The sequence below is a fragment of the Oryctolagus cuniculus genome, chromosome X, assembly GCF_964237555.1.
Source record: "Oryctolagus cuniculus chromosome X, mOryCun1.1, whole genome shotgun sequence".
NCBI lineage: Eukaryota > Metazoa > Chordata > Mammalia > Lagomorpha > Leporidae > Oryctolagus > Oryctolagus cuniculus.
This window is the reverse complement of record NC_091453.1, coordinates 22886801-22903212: the sequence shown is the minus strand read 5'-3', so window position 1 is coordinate 22903212 and position 16412 is coordinate 22886801. Positions and strand designations below refer to the sequence as shown.

Genomic DNA, 16412 nt, shown 5'->3' with positions numbered 1-16412 from the left:
TTTGTCCATGGACTCCTCTGACCAACAAAACAAATACTTAGAAGCCAAATGATTAAATTTATGCAGAATATATTCTCTGACCACAATGCAACCAAACTAAGAATCAGTAAGAGACAGTGGAAATCCTCAAATACCTGTAAATTAAATGACACTATTCTAAATAGCCCTGTGTCAAAGAGGAAGTCTCAGGATAAAAAACACATTTAAAAGTGAATAAATGTGAAAGTACACATATCAAATTCAAGTCTTCCTGCTAAAATAGTAAAAGAAGGAATGTCATAGCAGTAAATACAACAGAGAAAAGGAAAGACCTCAAATAAATAAACTAAGCTCTGACTTTAAGAAATTAGAAAATTAAGATAAAAAGAAAATCACAGTCAAATAAATGAAAGAAAACAAAAGACTAGAAGCCAATTAAAACTAAAACAGAAAAATAATAGAGAAAAAGAGGTGAAACCAAAAGCTCTTTTAAAAAATGTCCAACAAAACTGGAAAACTCCAACACAATTAGCAGTGATAAAACAGAATAACTGCAGGACCGGCGCCGTGGCTCACTTGGCTCCTCTGCCTATGGTGCCGGCACCCCGGGTTCTAGTCCCGGTTCTAGTCCCAGTTGGGGCGCCGGGTACTAGTCCTGGTTCCTCCTCTTCCAGTCCAGCTCTCTGCTGTGGCCCAGGAAGGCAGTGGAGGATGGCCCAAGTGTTTGGGTCTCTGCACCCGCATGGGAGACCGGGAGGAAGTACCCAGTTCCTGGCTTCGGATCAGCGCAGCACCAGCCATAGCGGCCATTAGGGGAGTGAACCAATGGAAGGAAGATCTTTCTCTCTGTCTCTCTCTCACTGTCTATAACTCTCTGTCTCTCTCTCTCTCTCTCACTGTATAACTCTGCCTGGCAAAAAATAAAAAAAAAGAGAGAATAACTGCAAATTACCAACTTTGGAAATAAAAGGAGGGATATCACACAGATATCAGCAGAACAATAAGAGGATGTTAGGAACAACTAACTCTATACGCATAAATTTGACAATACAGAAGAAATGAAACAATTGCTTGAAAAGCAAAAATTATAAATTCTCACCCAATATGAAATAAATAATCTGGGTAGGCATGTAATCATTAGAGTAATCAATCCATAATTTTAAAAAGCTGTGAAATATATCTTCAGACCTAGATGATTTCACCAGATAATACGTTTAAAGAATTATAACCAAGCCTAAATATTATCTTCTAAAAAATGGAAAAAGAATGAATATTTTCCAGCTAATTTTTGCATTACCCAAGTGTAAAATCACACATAAAGAGTAAATGATACAGAAATAACTAATAAAAAATCTTAAAAAGAAAATTATCATCCAATAACTCTTAGGAACATAGGCACAAAAATAATAACCAAATTATAGCAACTCAAATGAATTAATGCATAAAAAGAAATATATTCTAAATATATATATATATATATTCCAAGACTAAGGTTTATCCTAGAAATGCAAATCTAGTTCAATATGCACTTGAAGTTTGATTAATGTAATCCACCATATCAACAAGTTGTAAAAGAAAAATATTGTGATATTATCAATTGTTGCAGAAGAAGAATTTGAAAAAAATCAATATTCCTTCTTGGAAAAGACTCAGGAAAATAGAAATAAAGAAATTGGGACCTCTGTTCCCCAAAAGACATGTTGAAGTACTCATCTCCAATGCTTGTGAATATGACCACATTTTAAAATAGGGCCATGACAGCTGTAATCAAGTTAAGAAGAGATTATCCTGGGTGAGAGGAAGTCCTAGTACAAGATGACTGACATCTTTAGATGAGAAGGAAAAGAGACACGGAGAGGGACACAAAGGAAGTATTTCATATAATGGTGGAGGCAGAGGTTGGAGTGTCATATGTACAAGACAATGGACCCCCATGATTGCCAGTGACACTAGGAGCTGAAGGGTATGGACCAGACTCTTCCTTACAGCCTAGAGAGAAAGTCTTGTACCACTGATATCTTGATTTCTGACTTATAGTCTCCAGAACTGTGAAATAATAAATTTGTATTGTTGAAAGCCACAGTAATTTGTTTCTGCAGTACTAGGAACATAATATGAAAGGAGCAACATCCTCAACTTGATAGAAATCACTTTAAAAATAGTATAGCTAACATCATACGTAATGGTGAAAGGCTGAATGTGTTCCACATAAGTTTGGGAAAAAGCAATGTTCACACTCATCACTCTTATTCAAAGTTTTAGCCAGTAACATAAGGCATAAAAGGAAAGTTTTAGCCAGTAACATAAGGCATTAAAGGAAATGCAGTATGGTTTAGAAATGAAGAAATGTAACTGTCCCAATTTATGGAAGACATGATTATCTGTGTCGGAAATGCCAAGGAAGGAAAAAGCAACACTATTGGGCCGGCATTGTAGCACAGTAGGCTAAGCTGTGGCTTATAATGTGGCATCCCATATCAGAATGCTGATTCCAGTCTTGGCTGCACTGCTTCCTGTCCAGTTCCGTACAAATGTGCCTGGGAAGGAAGTACTTGGGCCCCTGTCACCCATGTGGAAGACTGGGATGAAGTTCCTGGCTCCTGGCTTCAACCTGGCTGAGCATGGCCATTGTGGCCATTTGAAGAACGAACCAGCAGATGGAAGACGCCCCTTTCTCTCTGCTTGTCCTTCTCTCTTTGTGACTGTCTTTCAAATAAATAAATAACTATTTTTAAAAACATCAATGCTAAGCCTAAAGACCCAGTGACATTGCCTGTTTCCTTAGGTGCTTCCTCAGTTAATGACAAAACTTGCTCTCAAAGAAAAAAAAGTATATTACTGCAAAACTTAAAAAGAAAAATAAGAAAGGAAGTAGGAGGAAGGGTGGGAATGAGGGAGGATGGGGCGGGAAGTGTCATTATGTTCCTTAAACTGTATGTATGAGATACATGAAATTTTTTCCATTAATATAAATTTAAAAATTTAATAAAAAATGTATGTAGAATGAATAACAATTCATCAAATTCAGAAGATTCAATGTAAGCATACAAATATCAATTGTACCTCTGTATACTTGAAATAAGTATGTGGAGACTAAAATTAAAAACATCATTTATAACCACTCCAACAATGAAATTTCTGTGTACAAATGTATCAAACTTTATAGGGTGTACAAGATGAAAATTATAAAATGCTACAGAAAGAAATCAAAGAAGACCTAAGTAAATGGAGAGATGTACTGTATGTACTATGATACATTAAATAAAGTTATGTAATAAAATAGCAAAGTTTTTGAATGTCAGCAGTTTGATTCACAGATTTAATACATTCCATTGAAAATAAAACAAGATTTTTTATATACTTAAATTTCCTTAAAAAATAATAGAACTAGAAGAGCTAAAATAACTTTGAAAATGAAGAATAGCGTGAAAGGTAACACTCTACCTGAGTATGATTTTGGCAGAGGATAAATAGAACAGAATATAAGACCCCAATTAGACCAAATATATATATATATGTGTGTGTGTGTGTATATATATATATATATGGAGATGGATAAATATATATGAATATATATATGGATTGGATATATACATATATATATATATATCCACTTGATTTTTGACAATTTGCAAAAATCTACCCAAGGGAGGGTAAATATTGTTAGACACCATAGGTAAAATAATAAATAATATAATAATATAATAAATCTTAACCTTACTCATGTACCACATATGATTAATTTATAATTGATCACGTCAAGTTTGAAAACACTAAAAAAAGTTTGAAAGAGAATACAGGAGAATGTATTTAGGATTTAGTGCCAGATGAAGAGTTCTAAGACATGACAGAAGAAGGATGTTACATAAAAGAAAGAAATTATAAATTCCACTTCATCAAAATGAAAAACTCTAGCACCATGAAAATTCCTGTTAAGAGGTTTAAATATCAAGAATATATTTAAAAAGATTCAAAACAAAATGGCAAAATAAAATACATCCAATTACAAAATGGGCAAGAAATGAGCCAATATTTCACAAAAAAAAAACACACAAAAAACAGATACCTAAGGTGAGTAAACACGTGAAAAAATGTTTGATGACTTGCCATTACTCTTTGGATCAACAAAGAGTTTGTTAGGGCGTGTAATAACAGTAATTGTCAGACTGGCATTGTGGCATAGAGGGTTAAGCCACCACTTTCAATGCTGGTATCCCATATCAGAGTGCTGGCTCCAGCACCAGGTGCTTTGCTTTCTATCCAGCTCCATGTTAGTACAACTGGGGAGGCAGTGGAAGATGGCCCAAGTACTTGGGCCCCTGCCACCCTGGGGATGGAGTTCTTGACTTCTGACTTCAGCCTAGAACAGACCTGGCTGTTGTGAGCACTGAAGAAGTGAATCAGCAGGTAGATCTGTCTCCTCATCTCTGTCACTCTGCTGTATAAATAAATAAATAAATATTTATTTATTTATTTAAAAAAATGCTTTATAAATAAATAAATATTTATTTATTTAAAAAAACAGTAATTGCGAGAGCTAGCTTGCTAGGATTTGCCCCAGTTTATCTTACTGTCAACTCCAATTATTAACTGAGTCTTATTTTATCCTCCAAAAAGTCCTTCTTTGGATAGTGAACTTTGTAGTCAACCTAACTATAAAGCCTTGCTTCATCTGGCTTGAAATACAATAGATGCTTATAGCATTGTTGAGCCATTCTCTAACTACTGTATCATTTAATTGTTTACCATTCATTTGATATAAGTAACATAGAATGTATTTATGCATATGCAGTGCTTTGTAAAGTTCATGTCTACAGAAAATGCAGGGAGCATCCTGAGCCATAATGACACACAGGCAGTCAAGTTACCAGCTGTAGAAATGAAGATAACCAGTAAGCTAAGTACTTCCTTCTCATATTCCTATTTCTCAGGTCTTGTGCAGCATAAATGGGTTGTATGCTCACTATGACTCAGTAGTATGAACCACTTATTTCTCCACTCATCAAAACTTAGCTCCTTGTGTTGAGTAGAAAAATCTCATCATTATTAAAAATGATCTGACCTACACAAGCTCTATAGTGAAAAAAATCAGAGTGAGTAGCAGCAGATCATTTTCCCTGAAAATTTATAGGCAACTCCAGTGTATTTAAAATACACTTTGCAGAATTCTCTCCCAGATGAATGAGAGAAATAAACTAATTTAGTCCCCAACAGCACTTAGAAAACCAGACAACTGCTTAAAACAACTATTTCAATACCCTGGAAATTGAGAGCTGCTTAGGCATGAACACTACTGAAATTTAGACAAGGACAGTGTAAGAAGACATATTACATGACTTCATTTTGTGAAATACCCAGAAAAGGGAAGACTATAGAGACAGAATGCAAACTGGTAGTTGTATGAGACAGCATGTGGGACTGGGAGTTGACTGCAAAGAAACCTGAGGAAAATCTGGAGGGAATGGAAAAGTTCTAAAGTTAGAAGGTAGTTATGGCTACAAAATATATAATTTCAAAAAATTATTGAGATTTACAGTGGATGAATGCTATGTATGTGTATCTCAGAAAAGCTGTAAAATATTCTTATATGTTGGACTCTTCAAAGTATTGTCATACAGTCCATGTTATCATGAGTATAACACAGACAGCTATGGTTGAATAGAGAAATAAGAGAGAAAACAGAATTGAGGTACTTACCAAATCATCTCTACTTATTTAAACCATTTGATATTCCTACACTACTACTTCAAAATAATCCATTTGTTTTTGAAAAGATACATTGAATCATCCTTTGTAAAAATAGAAATATTATCCTAAATTTCAGGATCCAATTGTTTACTTTTGCTTCTTTTGGTCTTCACTCTTGTATGCCCTATTTTCCAATTTTTAAGTCAAAATTTATAAAGTTTATAAAGTTTTAAGTCATAGAAGCATACTGTCCTGGTTTAATCAGCAAAATATTATCTACCAGATTTTCCTTCTTAAATTTCATTCCATAGCTCAGCATAAATTATACTCACAAAACGAGTTTACATAATTTTGTTTGATATATTACCTTGTCTGACTTGTCAGCCTGAAGTTAGCAACAGATTCCTTAAATAAACCAACTCCTTTAATGTTAATGACGTCATCCACATCAGGCTCAGTAGCAATCAACATCATGGGAAACTTCCAAATTCCTTGTGTTAGGCACTCTATTTTCAGTGTAATATGAGCTCTTGAACACAAAAAAATTTAATAAGTGCTACAGGAAAGCAAGCAAAGGGAATGAAGATAGTAAACCCTTATCTAAGTTCAAAATGTAAGTAAACCTTATGGTTTCAGCAAATGGGCCCAAGTTTTAGGCTAATAGTTACTTTGGGAGATTTTCTTGCAAAATGAAGTCCTGTAAGAAAGAGTTTTCCACTCTTGTTTTACATACAGAAAGTATATTTTCTGTGAATACCTAAAAAACCCAATATAATTGACTCAAATTGAAGCATTTTAAAAATGAAAGCATAAGGGTTGGTTCTGCATGTAGCAGGTTAAGCCACCACCTCAATGCCAACATCCCATATGGGGGCTGGTTCTATTCCCAGCTGCTCCACTTCAGATCCAGCTCCTTGTTAATGTCCCTGGGAAAGCAGCAGAAGATGGACTAAGGGCTTGGGCCCCTGCTCCCACATGGGAGACCTGGATGAAGCATCTAGCTCTGGCTTCGGTATGGCACAGCCCTGGCCTTTGTGGCCATTTGGGGAGTGATACAGCAGATGGAAGATCTCTCTCTGTCTCTCCCTCTCTCGGTAACTCTGCCTTTCAAATAAAATAAATAAATAAATGTTTATAAAAACAATATTACAGTAATTGTCACATCATCAAATTAATAAAATACCAAGTTAAAAGTGAAAAATACTAAAAAGAGGGGCTGGTGTTGTGGTATAGTGGGTAAAGCCAATGCCAGCATCCCATAAGAGTGCCAGTTCAGGTCTTAGCTGCTCTACTTCGGATCCAGCTCCCAGCTAATGGCTTATGAAAAGCAACGGAAGATGGCCTGAATGCCTGGGCCCTTGCCACCCATGAGGGAGACCTTAATGAAGTTCCTGGCTCCTGGTTTCTGCCTGGCCCAGCCCTTGGCCACTGCAGCCACTTGGGGAATAAACCAGCAGATGGGAGATCTCTTTCTCTGTCTCCCTCTCCCTTTGTAACTCTGACTTTCAAATAATTAATAACTCTTTAAAAAGAAAAGAAAAATACTAGCAAAGAAACAGATAACAATAAACTTGAAAGAAAAGATCAAAGTCAATCAAATCAATATCAATATTCATAGTGTATTTTTGTAGGTTTATTACTGCTTCCTGAAAATGACTCTGGTGTCCTAGTTATTGGACCACATATTCATGTCCACTTTAAACATGTACAGCTACATGAAATGCACAGTTGAACTTTAGAAATAATCAAAACCACAAGTAATACTTTTAACTATTTTTTCTTTGCCAGAATGAATTTTATATTTTGTGTATATTGTGGTTCTTATCAGTGTCTCTGCATACACTAAAAGCCCTATTTCAGATGTTGCATAGCATACAGTATTTCTAAGTGCTAAATATAAGTTGCCCCAAAAGTAAATATACTCTAGGTGAGGTTTCCCCAATGACAGATACCCAAAGCCCACTATTCTCATAGATCCACTTATGTTTTCCTAAGGGGCTGTGAAATGGTATGATATATTCTTTAAAGATTTATTTATTTATTTGAAAGTCAGAGTTACAGAGAGAGAGGAAGAGAGGCAGAGAGAGAGAGAGGCCTTCCATTTGAAGGTTTACTCCCCAATTGGCTGCAATGGCTGGAGATGAGCAGATCTAAAGCCAGGAGCCAGGAGCTTCTTACGGGTCTCCAACGCAGGTGCTGGGGCCCAAGGACTTGGGCCATCTTCTACTGCTTTCCCAGGCCATAGCAGAGAGCTGGATCAGAAGTGGAGCAGCCAGGTCTTGAACCAGCACCCATATGGGATGCCAGCGCTTCAGGCCAGGGCGTTAACCTGCAGTGCCACAGCGCCAGCCCCAAAATGGTATGATATTGAGTGGTCAAGGCTAATGAAAGCAGTTGCAATGTAGAACATGGTTTAAATATTTTTATCATTTGAAATGGTTCTGAGAAGTTACATGAATGTGGTATCATGTTGCAACCATACAAATGGTTTCAAAAAGTTCATGGAAAGTACATATTATGAAAAACCTGAGTAGATATCAAAAATTTCTGCAGTAAAATAAACATCTTCTAATTTTAAATATCTTTTTGATGCCCCCAAGTACATCATCAAGTTAGTTTTTCTTTTCAAAATTTCATAAAACATAGTTCTCTTTTGTTAATATGATATCCTAACAACCTTAGAGATCTTATAATTCTTAAATGAAATATGATTTCCAATCATCTGAACTATTTTTTCTCATTAGAATAATTTTCATAGCTTGATATCTAGAAATCACCTAGCTTCAACTATTTTTCTCAACAGCATCAAACAAGTAATATTCAAATATTGAAAGATGGGGAAAAAAAGCAACATTATTCAGTTAAAATGAGCAATAAAAATTTTAAAGAAAGGAAGAAAGAAAACACATTTACCTCAATGGTCTTTTCGGTGTAAATTTCAGACAGAAGGTTAATGTTATTGCTTCTTTCTTGATATTATAAGATTTCTTGATCAGATATAAAGACACGCAGGATTTCAAGTTAGACTTCATATATTCAGATTCATATAGAATTTCATATTCAAATTCATATCTTATAGGTATTTCTAAGAAAATCAAGATGAAAATATGCTTCAATTTAATTAAATATGCAGATATTGGGCATCAAATTAATCATAAATGGATAGTTAGATGAAGGATGAGATTATGTGTTAGTTTTGTACCATAATGCCTACTGCATTGCCAGGTAATATGAGAAGCCTTCAAAAAGTGTATTTTGAAATGTGTATATTTAAAAAATATGCATGCATTTCAAAACTTTCTGCACCAAATAAATTTGTATTATAGTTCAGTTTTCCATGAACCTCTCAAAGTCCCCCTGTATGATAGTGCTCAGTATACTTTTATTAAAAGTTGATAAATAAGTGAATGAATAAAAAATAGAAATTAATTGTCACCATTAGAATCTGTAGAGCAGGAAAAATCAAATGAAAATGAATCAATATTAACCATAATGTAGAAACAATATGATATGTATTCTATATAATGAATTTATTAAATGCCTATAGACTTGAAATTTAAAAAGAAAAAGCCTTAAAATTCAATAAAGTTTAAATAATTTGAAACAGTATCTCAAACTATTAGGGCAGGATTTTCAATTTCTGATACATTTTGGTCAAAGAGAGTACTCTTTATGTTTTAGTTGTGAAGTATTATAGACAATGTCTTTAATAATATTTTATTAACCAGTAGGATACCAGAGTTAAATAATAGAATTTTGTGCACTGCACATGAAAAGTATATTAAATCTAGAACTAGCATGTAGGCAAATGGTATAAACATGTATTAAATTTACTCCCATTTGCATGTTAAGAGATCAAACAAATTTCAAAGATGTTTGTTGCATGTAGACCATGAAGGAGAGATTAGAGAATCTTGACTTGACTTGGTTCAAAACTAAGCTGATTTTAAAGTCTGCCTCTGGTGTATAAAGATGAAAATGATCTTCAAATTATATTATATTCATCCAGAACTGACACCTTTCCCTAAGCAATCCTTACAGACATCTTTTAAAAGAAGTTGATTTTTATTTCTGTTACTGAATTCTAAAAAATAGCTTAACTATGACAAGTTCAAGTCACATTTAATGATTATTCATCAAATGTATTAATGTACAACGTTGGAGATTGACCCACACACTTTCAAAATCTGTTTTTTTCTTTTCCACACATAAAAATGAATCTTTGACCTCCTAAATGGATAGTTTTCATGCTGTTGACAATATCAGAAATTTGTTTCTCTCAATAACTGTGCATTGCTGTTGCAAAATCAATGTGTCTACATATATAAAGTATCTTCATTTTGAGCATGGTATATGGCAATGTCCATTAGAAACTCATAATTCACACAGAAAAAATAACATTTAAGAATTTGAATGTTTATGGGAGGTAAAATTTCTATTGCATTCAAGCAACATAAGAATATTTTTTAAAAAGTATATCTGGGTCCTCTTTTTTTTTTTTTGCCAGAGTGTCTTAGCTTTCCATGCCTAAAATACTGTCATGGGCACTTCAGCCAGATCCGAATGCCTTAAGGGCTGATTCTGAGGCCAGAGTGCTGTTTAGGACATCTGCCATTCTATGAGTCTGCTGTGTATCCCGCTTCCCATGTTGGATCGTTCTCTCCCTTTTTGATTCTATCAGTTAGTATTAGCAGACACTAGTCTTGTTTGTGTGATCCCTTTGACTCTTAGACCTATCATTATGATCAATTATGAACTGAAATTGATCACTTGGACTAGTGAGATGGCATTGGTACATGCCACCTTGATGGGATTGTATTGGAATCCCCTGGAACATTTCTAACTCCACGATTTGGGGCAAGTACGATTGAGCATGTCCCAAATTGTACCTCTCTTCCCTTTATGTTCTGTGTGGGTGCAAACTGATGAAATCTTTACTTAATATATACTAAATCGATCTTCTGTATATAAAGATAATTGAAAATGAATCTTGATGTGAATGGAATGGGAGAGGGAGCAGAAGATGGGAGGGGTGCGGGTGGGAGGGAAGCTATGGGGGGAAAAAGCCATTGTAATCCATAAACTGTACTTTGGAAATTTATATTTACTAAATTAAAGTTTTAAAAAAGTATATCTGGTTGTAGTTGAGATCTGCATGTATTTTTTGCTAATTATTGAAACTTTTATAGGAATGGTGGTGTCATAATTAAACTATGGAATGAGAAGCTCATTTTAGTTTAAGGAGCATTAACTCCTTGTTGAGGCTTATCACTATGGCTGTTATACAAGTAATTCCATTCATATGAAATCCCATTTGGTACAAAATACAGTCAGGATTTTCAGACAGAAGGCAACGGATAAGGCAAGTAGGAACCCTTTAAATCTATTTTTCAAACTATACATATATTTTTTGTCTGTAACTCAAATGTATTGATATAAATCCCTAAGGTAGAGGGACAGAATCAGATTTGACATAATTATGATAAATGATTAATCTTCATTGTGTTTTAAAGCTGATATGGCCTCTACATTTTACTTGCAAAGTCATATTACTATGGAAGCAATACACCTTTTGCTATATTTTTAATTTGGAGAAAATCTATTCAGCCCTTTTATGCAGACTGAGTGGATAAAAATTATCAGTAAGATCAGTGCAAGTTAATTATTGGTAAAAATCAATCTTTTATGCTAAACACAGCCCATAAGTTTTACAAATTATCCATTTATTTATTTGAGATACAGAGAGAGCTATAACCTATTGATTCATTCCCAAAATGCTTGCAACTGTTGGCCAGAGATATGCTGGGCCAAAGTTGTAAGACAAAAATGCAATCCAGGTCTCCCATCTGGGTGGCAGGAGCCCAATGGGCTGCGTTATCGGGAAGGTAGAGTCAGGAACCTGAGAGGGGTGTACATCCAAGGCACTCTGATACAGGTTCTGAGCATCCTAACTGGCATCTTAACCACTAGGCCAAATGCCCGTCCTGCTCATCAATTTGTAAAAATGCAGGTTTCTGCGCATAAGGCTATTTAGTGTGAGGACATCAGCAAAGAAGGAAAATAATGATAGTAACAGTGGAGAAATTGCCTGTTGCCTCAGTTACTGTGACAGCAGCAGCCTTTGTGTTGCTGTTTAACAGACTGGCGGCCAGAGGAAAGGGCTCCCACGCATGGGGGATGAGGAGTTTGAGTTTGATGAGGCAATGGACATGTGAAATAAAAGTTATCAACATGGGGACAGCACTGAGGTATACTGTGTAAAGTGCCGGCATCCCATATGGGTGCCGGTTCATGTCCCAGCTGCTCCACTTCCAATCCAGCTCTCTGCTAATGCACCTGAGAAAGCAGTAGAAGATGGCCCAAGTCCTTGGCACCCCACATCCATGTGGGAGATCCGGAAGCAGCTTCTGGCTCCTGGCTTCAAATCAGCCCAGCTCTGGCCATTGTGGCCATTTGCGGAGTGAACCAGTGGATGGAAGATCTCGATCTCTCTCTCGATTCTTTCTCTCTCTCTCTCTCTTTCTGCTACTGCCTCTCTGTAATTTTGCCTTTCAAATAAATAATAATAAATCTTAAAAAAATTTAAAAATGCATTAAAGTGTATGTGTTCCAATAATTATTTTTTCCTATAATACACATAACAGCTTGAAGTGCATGTGTCCCAATAATTATTTTTTCCTATAATACACGTAACAGCTTCAAAGATAAAAGTCAACAGAACTTGGAACTACAGTAGCAAATTCATTATTGGAAGAAAATTCTATTCTTTTCTAGGAGACACCTGAGGGAGTGTTGTCAACAAAGTAGTGAACAGGAATTTCTATCTCTCATTCCCTCACAGAAACACCAATTTTAGAAACATTAGTAGATAAAAAATACCTTCATAAGAGTTGCAGAATTCAGTCCATATAGCTCAGTGCTGAGAGAAAGTCCTTCAACTCAGGAGTTGTCAAATGAGGGGACAAAGAGTAAAGCATACATTCAATCTTGCCATAGGTCTTATTGTTTGGCCTGCTCCCTTGGACCCTGGTTCCTCCAGGCACCAAGCCTACACTGAGACCCATAATTAAACTGTCAAAGGCCAAAAGCAAAGATAGAGTTTTGAAATAGCAAGAGAAAATGGACTCATCACAAAAGTGGACCTCCATAAGACTATGATATCTCAGTAGAAATTTTGTAGGCTAATGAAAGTGGTATAGCATATTCAAAACATTGAGAAAAAATGATAACCAAAGAGCTATATATGACAAAACCGTTTTTTACAAATGAAAAACATATAAAGACTCTCCCAGAAAAAAGTAAATTTGAACTGTCACTACTAGACTTGCTTTGTGTGAAGTACTAATAGAGTTCAACTTGAAATCAAAGTATGCTCATCAGCAATACAAAAATATGACATTACAAACCTCATTGGTAAAAGTAAATATGTAAACAAATGTAGAATTATGTGATATTATATAATGGTACATAAATCAGTTTTAATATTGGCAAAAAGTTAAAATATATTTACAATAACTACAGCCACAAAATTGGTTATTCAATTCCTAATAAAAATAAAAAATGACTTTTATCATCAGTAACCTGAAGTGTGTATAGGCAAGTAGTAAAATTTTTTTGTACACAAGTGAAGTTCCTGTCTACTCAGAATAGACAGTTTTCTGTCTTTTGATGTAATGATTATTGCGCTTATATTTTGAATGCATTTCTTTTTGTCACTGTCTCCCTTTCTCTAAAAATTTTTGTGAACTGCTGATGAAGATTTCACCTCAACTAAATTTTCTGGCTATGGCCTAACTCATGATTATGGGGAAGGTAGGGTGATATGGGTTGATTTAAATAGTACAGATATATTAATACAACAGGTCGAATATGTGGGGAGCAACTGGGAGCAACTCGGACTAGACTAAGTTACTGGAATTAAGACTTATTCTATGCATCTGCTCTCCCACAATATGGCGCTGGGAGAGGAGGAAACAGCTTCTACACAGCTGCCTCCAGTTCAACCAATAAACTGTAGGACCTGCTCCTGATTGCAGGAGAGCTGTGTGCTCGGCGTGTGGGTAGCAGAGTTGGGATTGGTGGAAGAGGACTATAAAGGAGGAGAGAGACAACATGCACCAGGAACATCTAAGAGGAACATCTGAAGGAACACCTGAGCAGCCCCTGAGAGAGCCGGCCGGCGGTGTGCCACTCCCCTGCGGAAGTGGGGGAAAGTGGCTAGGGGGAACCGCCCTTCCACGGAGGTGGAAGGGACGGTAGCCAACCCGGGAAGAACCAGCAGCAAACCCGGGGAGGGCCGAGCAGACAAAAGAACAGCGCAGGGTCTTGTGTCGTTCCTCCACAAAGAGGGGGAGCGACATAATGGTGCCGTGACTCGGATATGAAGCCTAGGCAGGGTTCAGTGTCGCTCCTCCACGAAGAGGGGGAGCGACATAATGGTGCCGTGACTCGGATATGAAGCCTAGGCAGGGTTCAGTGTCGCTCCTCCACGAAGAGGGGGAGCGACAGGATAGATAATGTTTTGATTCCCTTAACAACAGAGTCTATGTCTTGCTATATTTTTTTATCATCTCTGGGGTTGGACAATAATACCTGGTAGCAAATATGCTTGCTCCACTGTTGTTAAATGATAAAGATATTAAAGTGATGAATCGGAGTGGACACAGCAGAGAGGTCCTTGTCTTTTCATTTTACAAGGTTTGGTAGTTTTGTTGGACTCAAGACACAGATATGATAAAGATAAAGAGAGGATGTTGATGATGATGAAGATGATGACGATGATTCTGATGATGAGGAAACTGAAGAAAAAAGCCAATGAAGAAAGCCATACATGATACCCCAGCCAAAAAAGCACAAAAATCAAGCCAGAATGGAAAAGACCCAAAACCATCAACATCAAGATCAAAAGGTCAAAAATCCTTCAAGAAACAGGAAACATCTCCTAAAAATACCAAAAGGACCTAGTTCTGTAGAAGACATTAAGGCAAGCATGCAAGTATAGAAAAAGGTGATGGTCTCTTCCCAAAGTGGAAGACAAATTCATCAATTATGTTGCTTCTGATGACTGACCAAGAGGCTATTCAAGATCTTTGGCAGTGAAAGAAGTTTCCTTAAGAAAATAGTTTAAACAGTTTGTTAAAATTTTCCATCTTATTTCATTTCTATAACAGTGGTAGCTGGCTGTCCTTTTTATCATGCAGAGTGAGAACTTTCCCTACCATGTTTGATAAATGTCTAGGCCAATGTGTTGTCCAAAATGCCTGCTTAGTTTTTAAAGAGGGAATACCACCCTTTGCTTGGTTTTAAGTATGTATGAAATGTTATGACAGGGCAGTGTAGTAGTGGTGGTCAGACGGAAATGGTGGGGAGACAAAAACATACATGTGAAATAAACTCAGTATTTTAATAAAGTAAAAAAAAAAGAAAGAGGCTGATGGGAAGAGAATCTTAGGATTATTACCTTCTATGTATCAAGTTTACTTAAAGAGGCCTATGTCAGGGAAGAAGGGAAAAACATGGGAAGGGAAAGGAAGGGAATAACATAGGGAAAAATAATCTCAGCTTCAATCCGCCTCTTCCATCATGACTTGCCATAGGATGAAAGCAACATATCTGATCAGTGACTTTTAGGGAAAACATGGCAGATGAGCAGATAGGCAGACCCTTTTCTTTTTTTCCTAATGTCTTGAGTTCAAGATTCACACTATTTTCTCCCTCATTGTATGGGTTGTTTGTCCCTGCAGAAAATCTACAACTGTCCAGTTTGGCATGAACTCACTCATGGTGGAAGACATAAGCCCAAATAGGTCCAAAGATCCTAGTCAACTTTCCAATTCACCTTTAGAATTAGCAAAGCTAACATAATTTATTTCTATCTATTTCTTTTTTTAAAAGACTTATTTATTTATTTGAAAGTCAGAGTTACACAGAGAGAGGTCTTTCATCCGCTGGTTCGCTTCCCAATTGGCCGCAATGGCCAGGGCTGCGCCGATCTGAAGCCAGGAACCAGGAGCTTCTTCTAGGTCTCCCATGTGGGTGCAGGGACCCAAGGACTTGGGCCATCCTTCACTGTTTTCCCAGGCCATAGCAGAGAGCTGGATCAGAAATGAAGTAGCTGGGACACAAACCAGCACCCATATGGGATGTCGGCACTGCTGGTGGGGCTTTACCGGCTACGCCACAGGGCCAGCTCCCTGCCTATTTCTATATTTGATTCTCAGTTGGCTTTAAACTTAGATGTGAGAAGATAATTCAGTGATTGATTTTCACTCCTAAATCCCTAGCAGGGTCCAAGCCAGACATTAGTACTTTAATTTCCACCATAAAGGATTTAAGAGATAGTAGGAAGCAAGAAAAATTGAATAGAGAACAAAACTGTTTTGGACATTATTTAATGTGCTGTGTAAACTGTAATTAAATTACACATGAAGGGGAAGGAGCAGGCATTATTTTGTCTATAGCAAAGACAAATGGAATTCAGACTTTCTGGTCAGATTTGTGTCTTCATAACACAATACATAGGGAAGGAGGGGCAAGTAGGAAGACAGAGTGCAAGCATTGGTTATGCTCTTGGAATACGGGCAGGGAAAGGAACCAAGTTACTGCATATGCCTTTAAGGAGAGGATGAGGTCAGTTTACAATTATTCAGGCACCAAGGAGACAGAGAAAATGTTGAAGACGAGAGGGGGTTTATCTAGTCTCCTTATGTATAGTAACAGCTCAGGAGAACAAAAAAGAAGAATCA

General features: G+C 36.5%; 1 protein-coding gene across 1 annotated transcript in view; it reads right to left on the bottom strand.

The window, feature by feature from the left end:
* Nucleotides 1–16412, bottom strand: part of CFAP47 (cilia and flagella associated protein 47) — a 369488-nt gene that overhangs the window by 27418 nt on the left and 325658 nt on the right. The window contains exons 61-62 of the mRNA XM_051827003.2: nucleotides 8581–8752; nucleotides 6035–6196 (exon numbers count right to left, since the gene is read on the bottom strand). Coding sequence (XP_051682963.2) covers nucleotides 6035–6196; nucleotides 8581–8752 — 334 coding nt within the window. The remainder of the gene's footprint in view (nucleotides 1–6034; nucleotides 6197–8580; nucleotides 8753–16412) is intronic.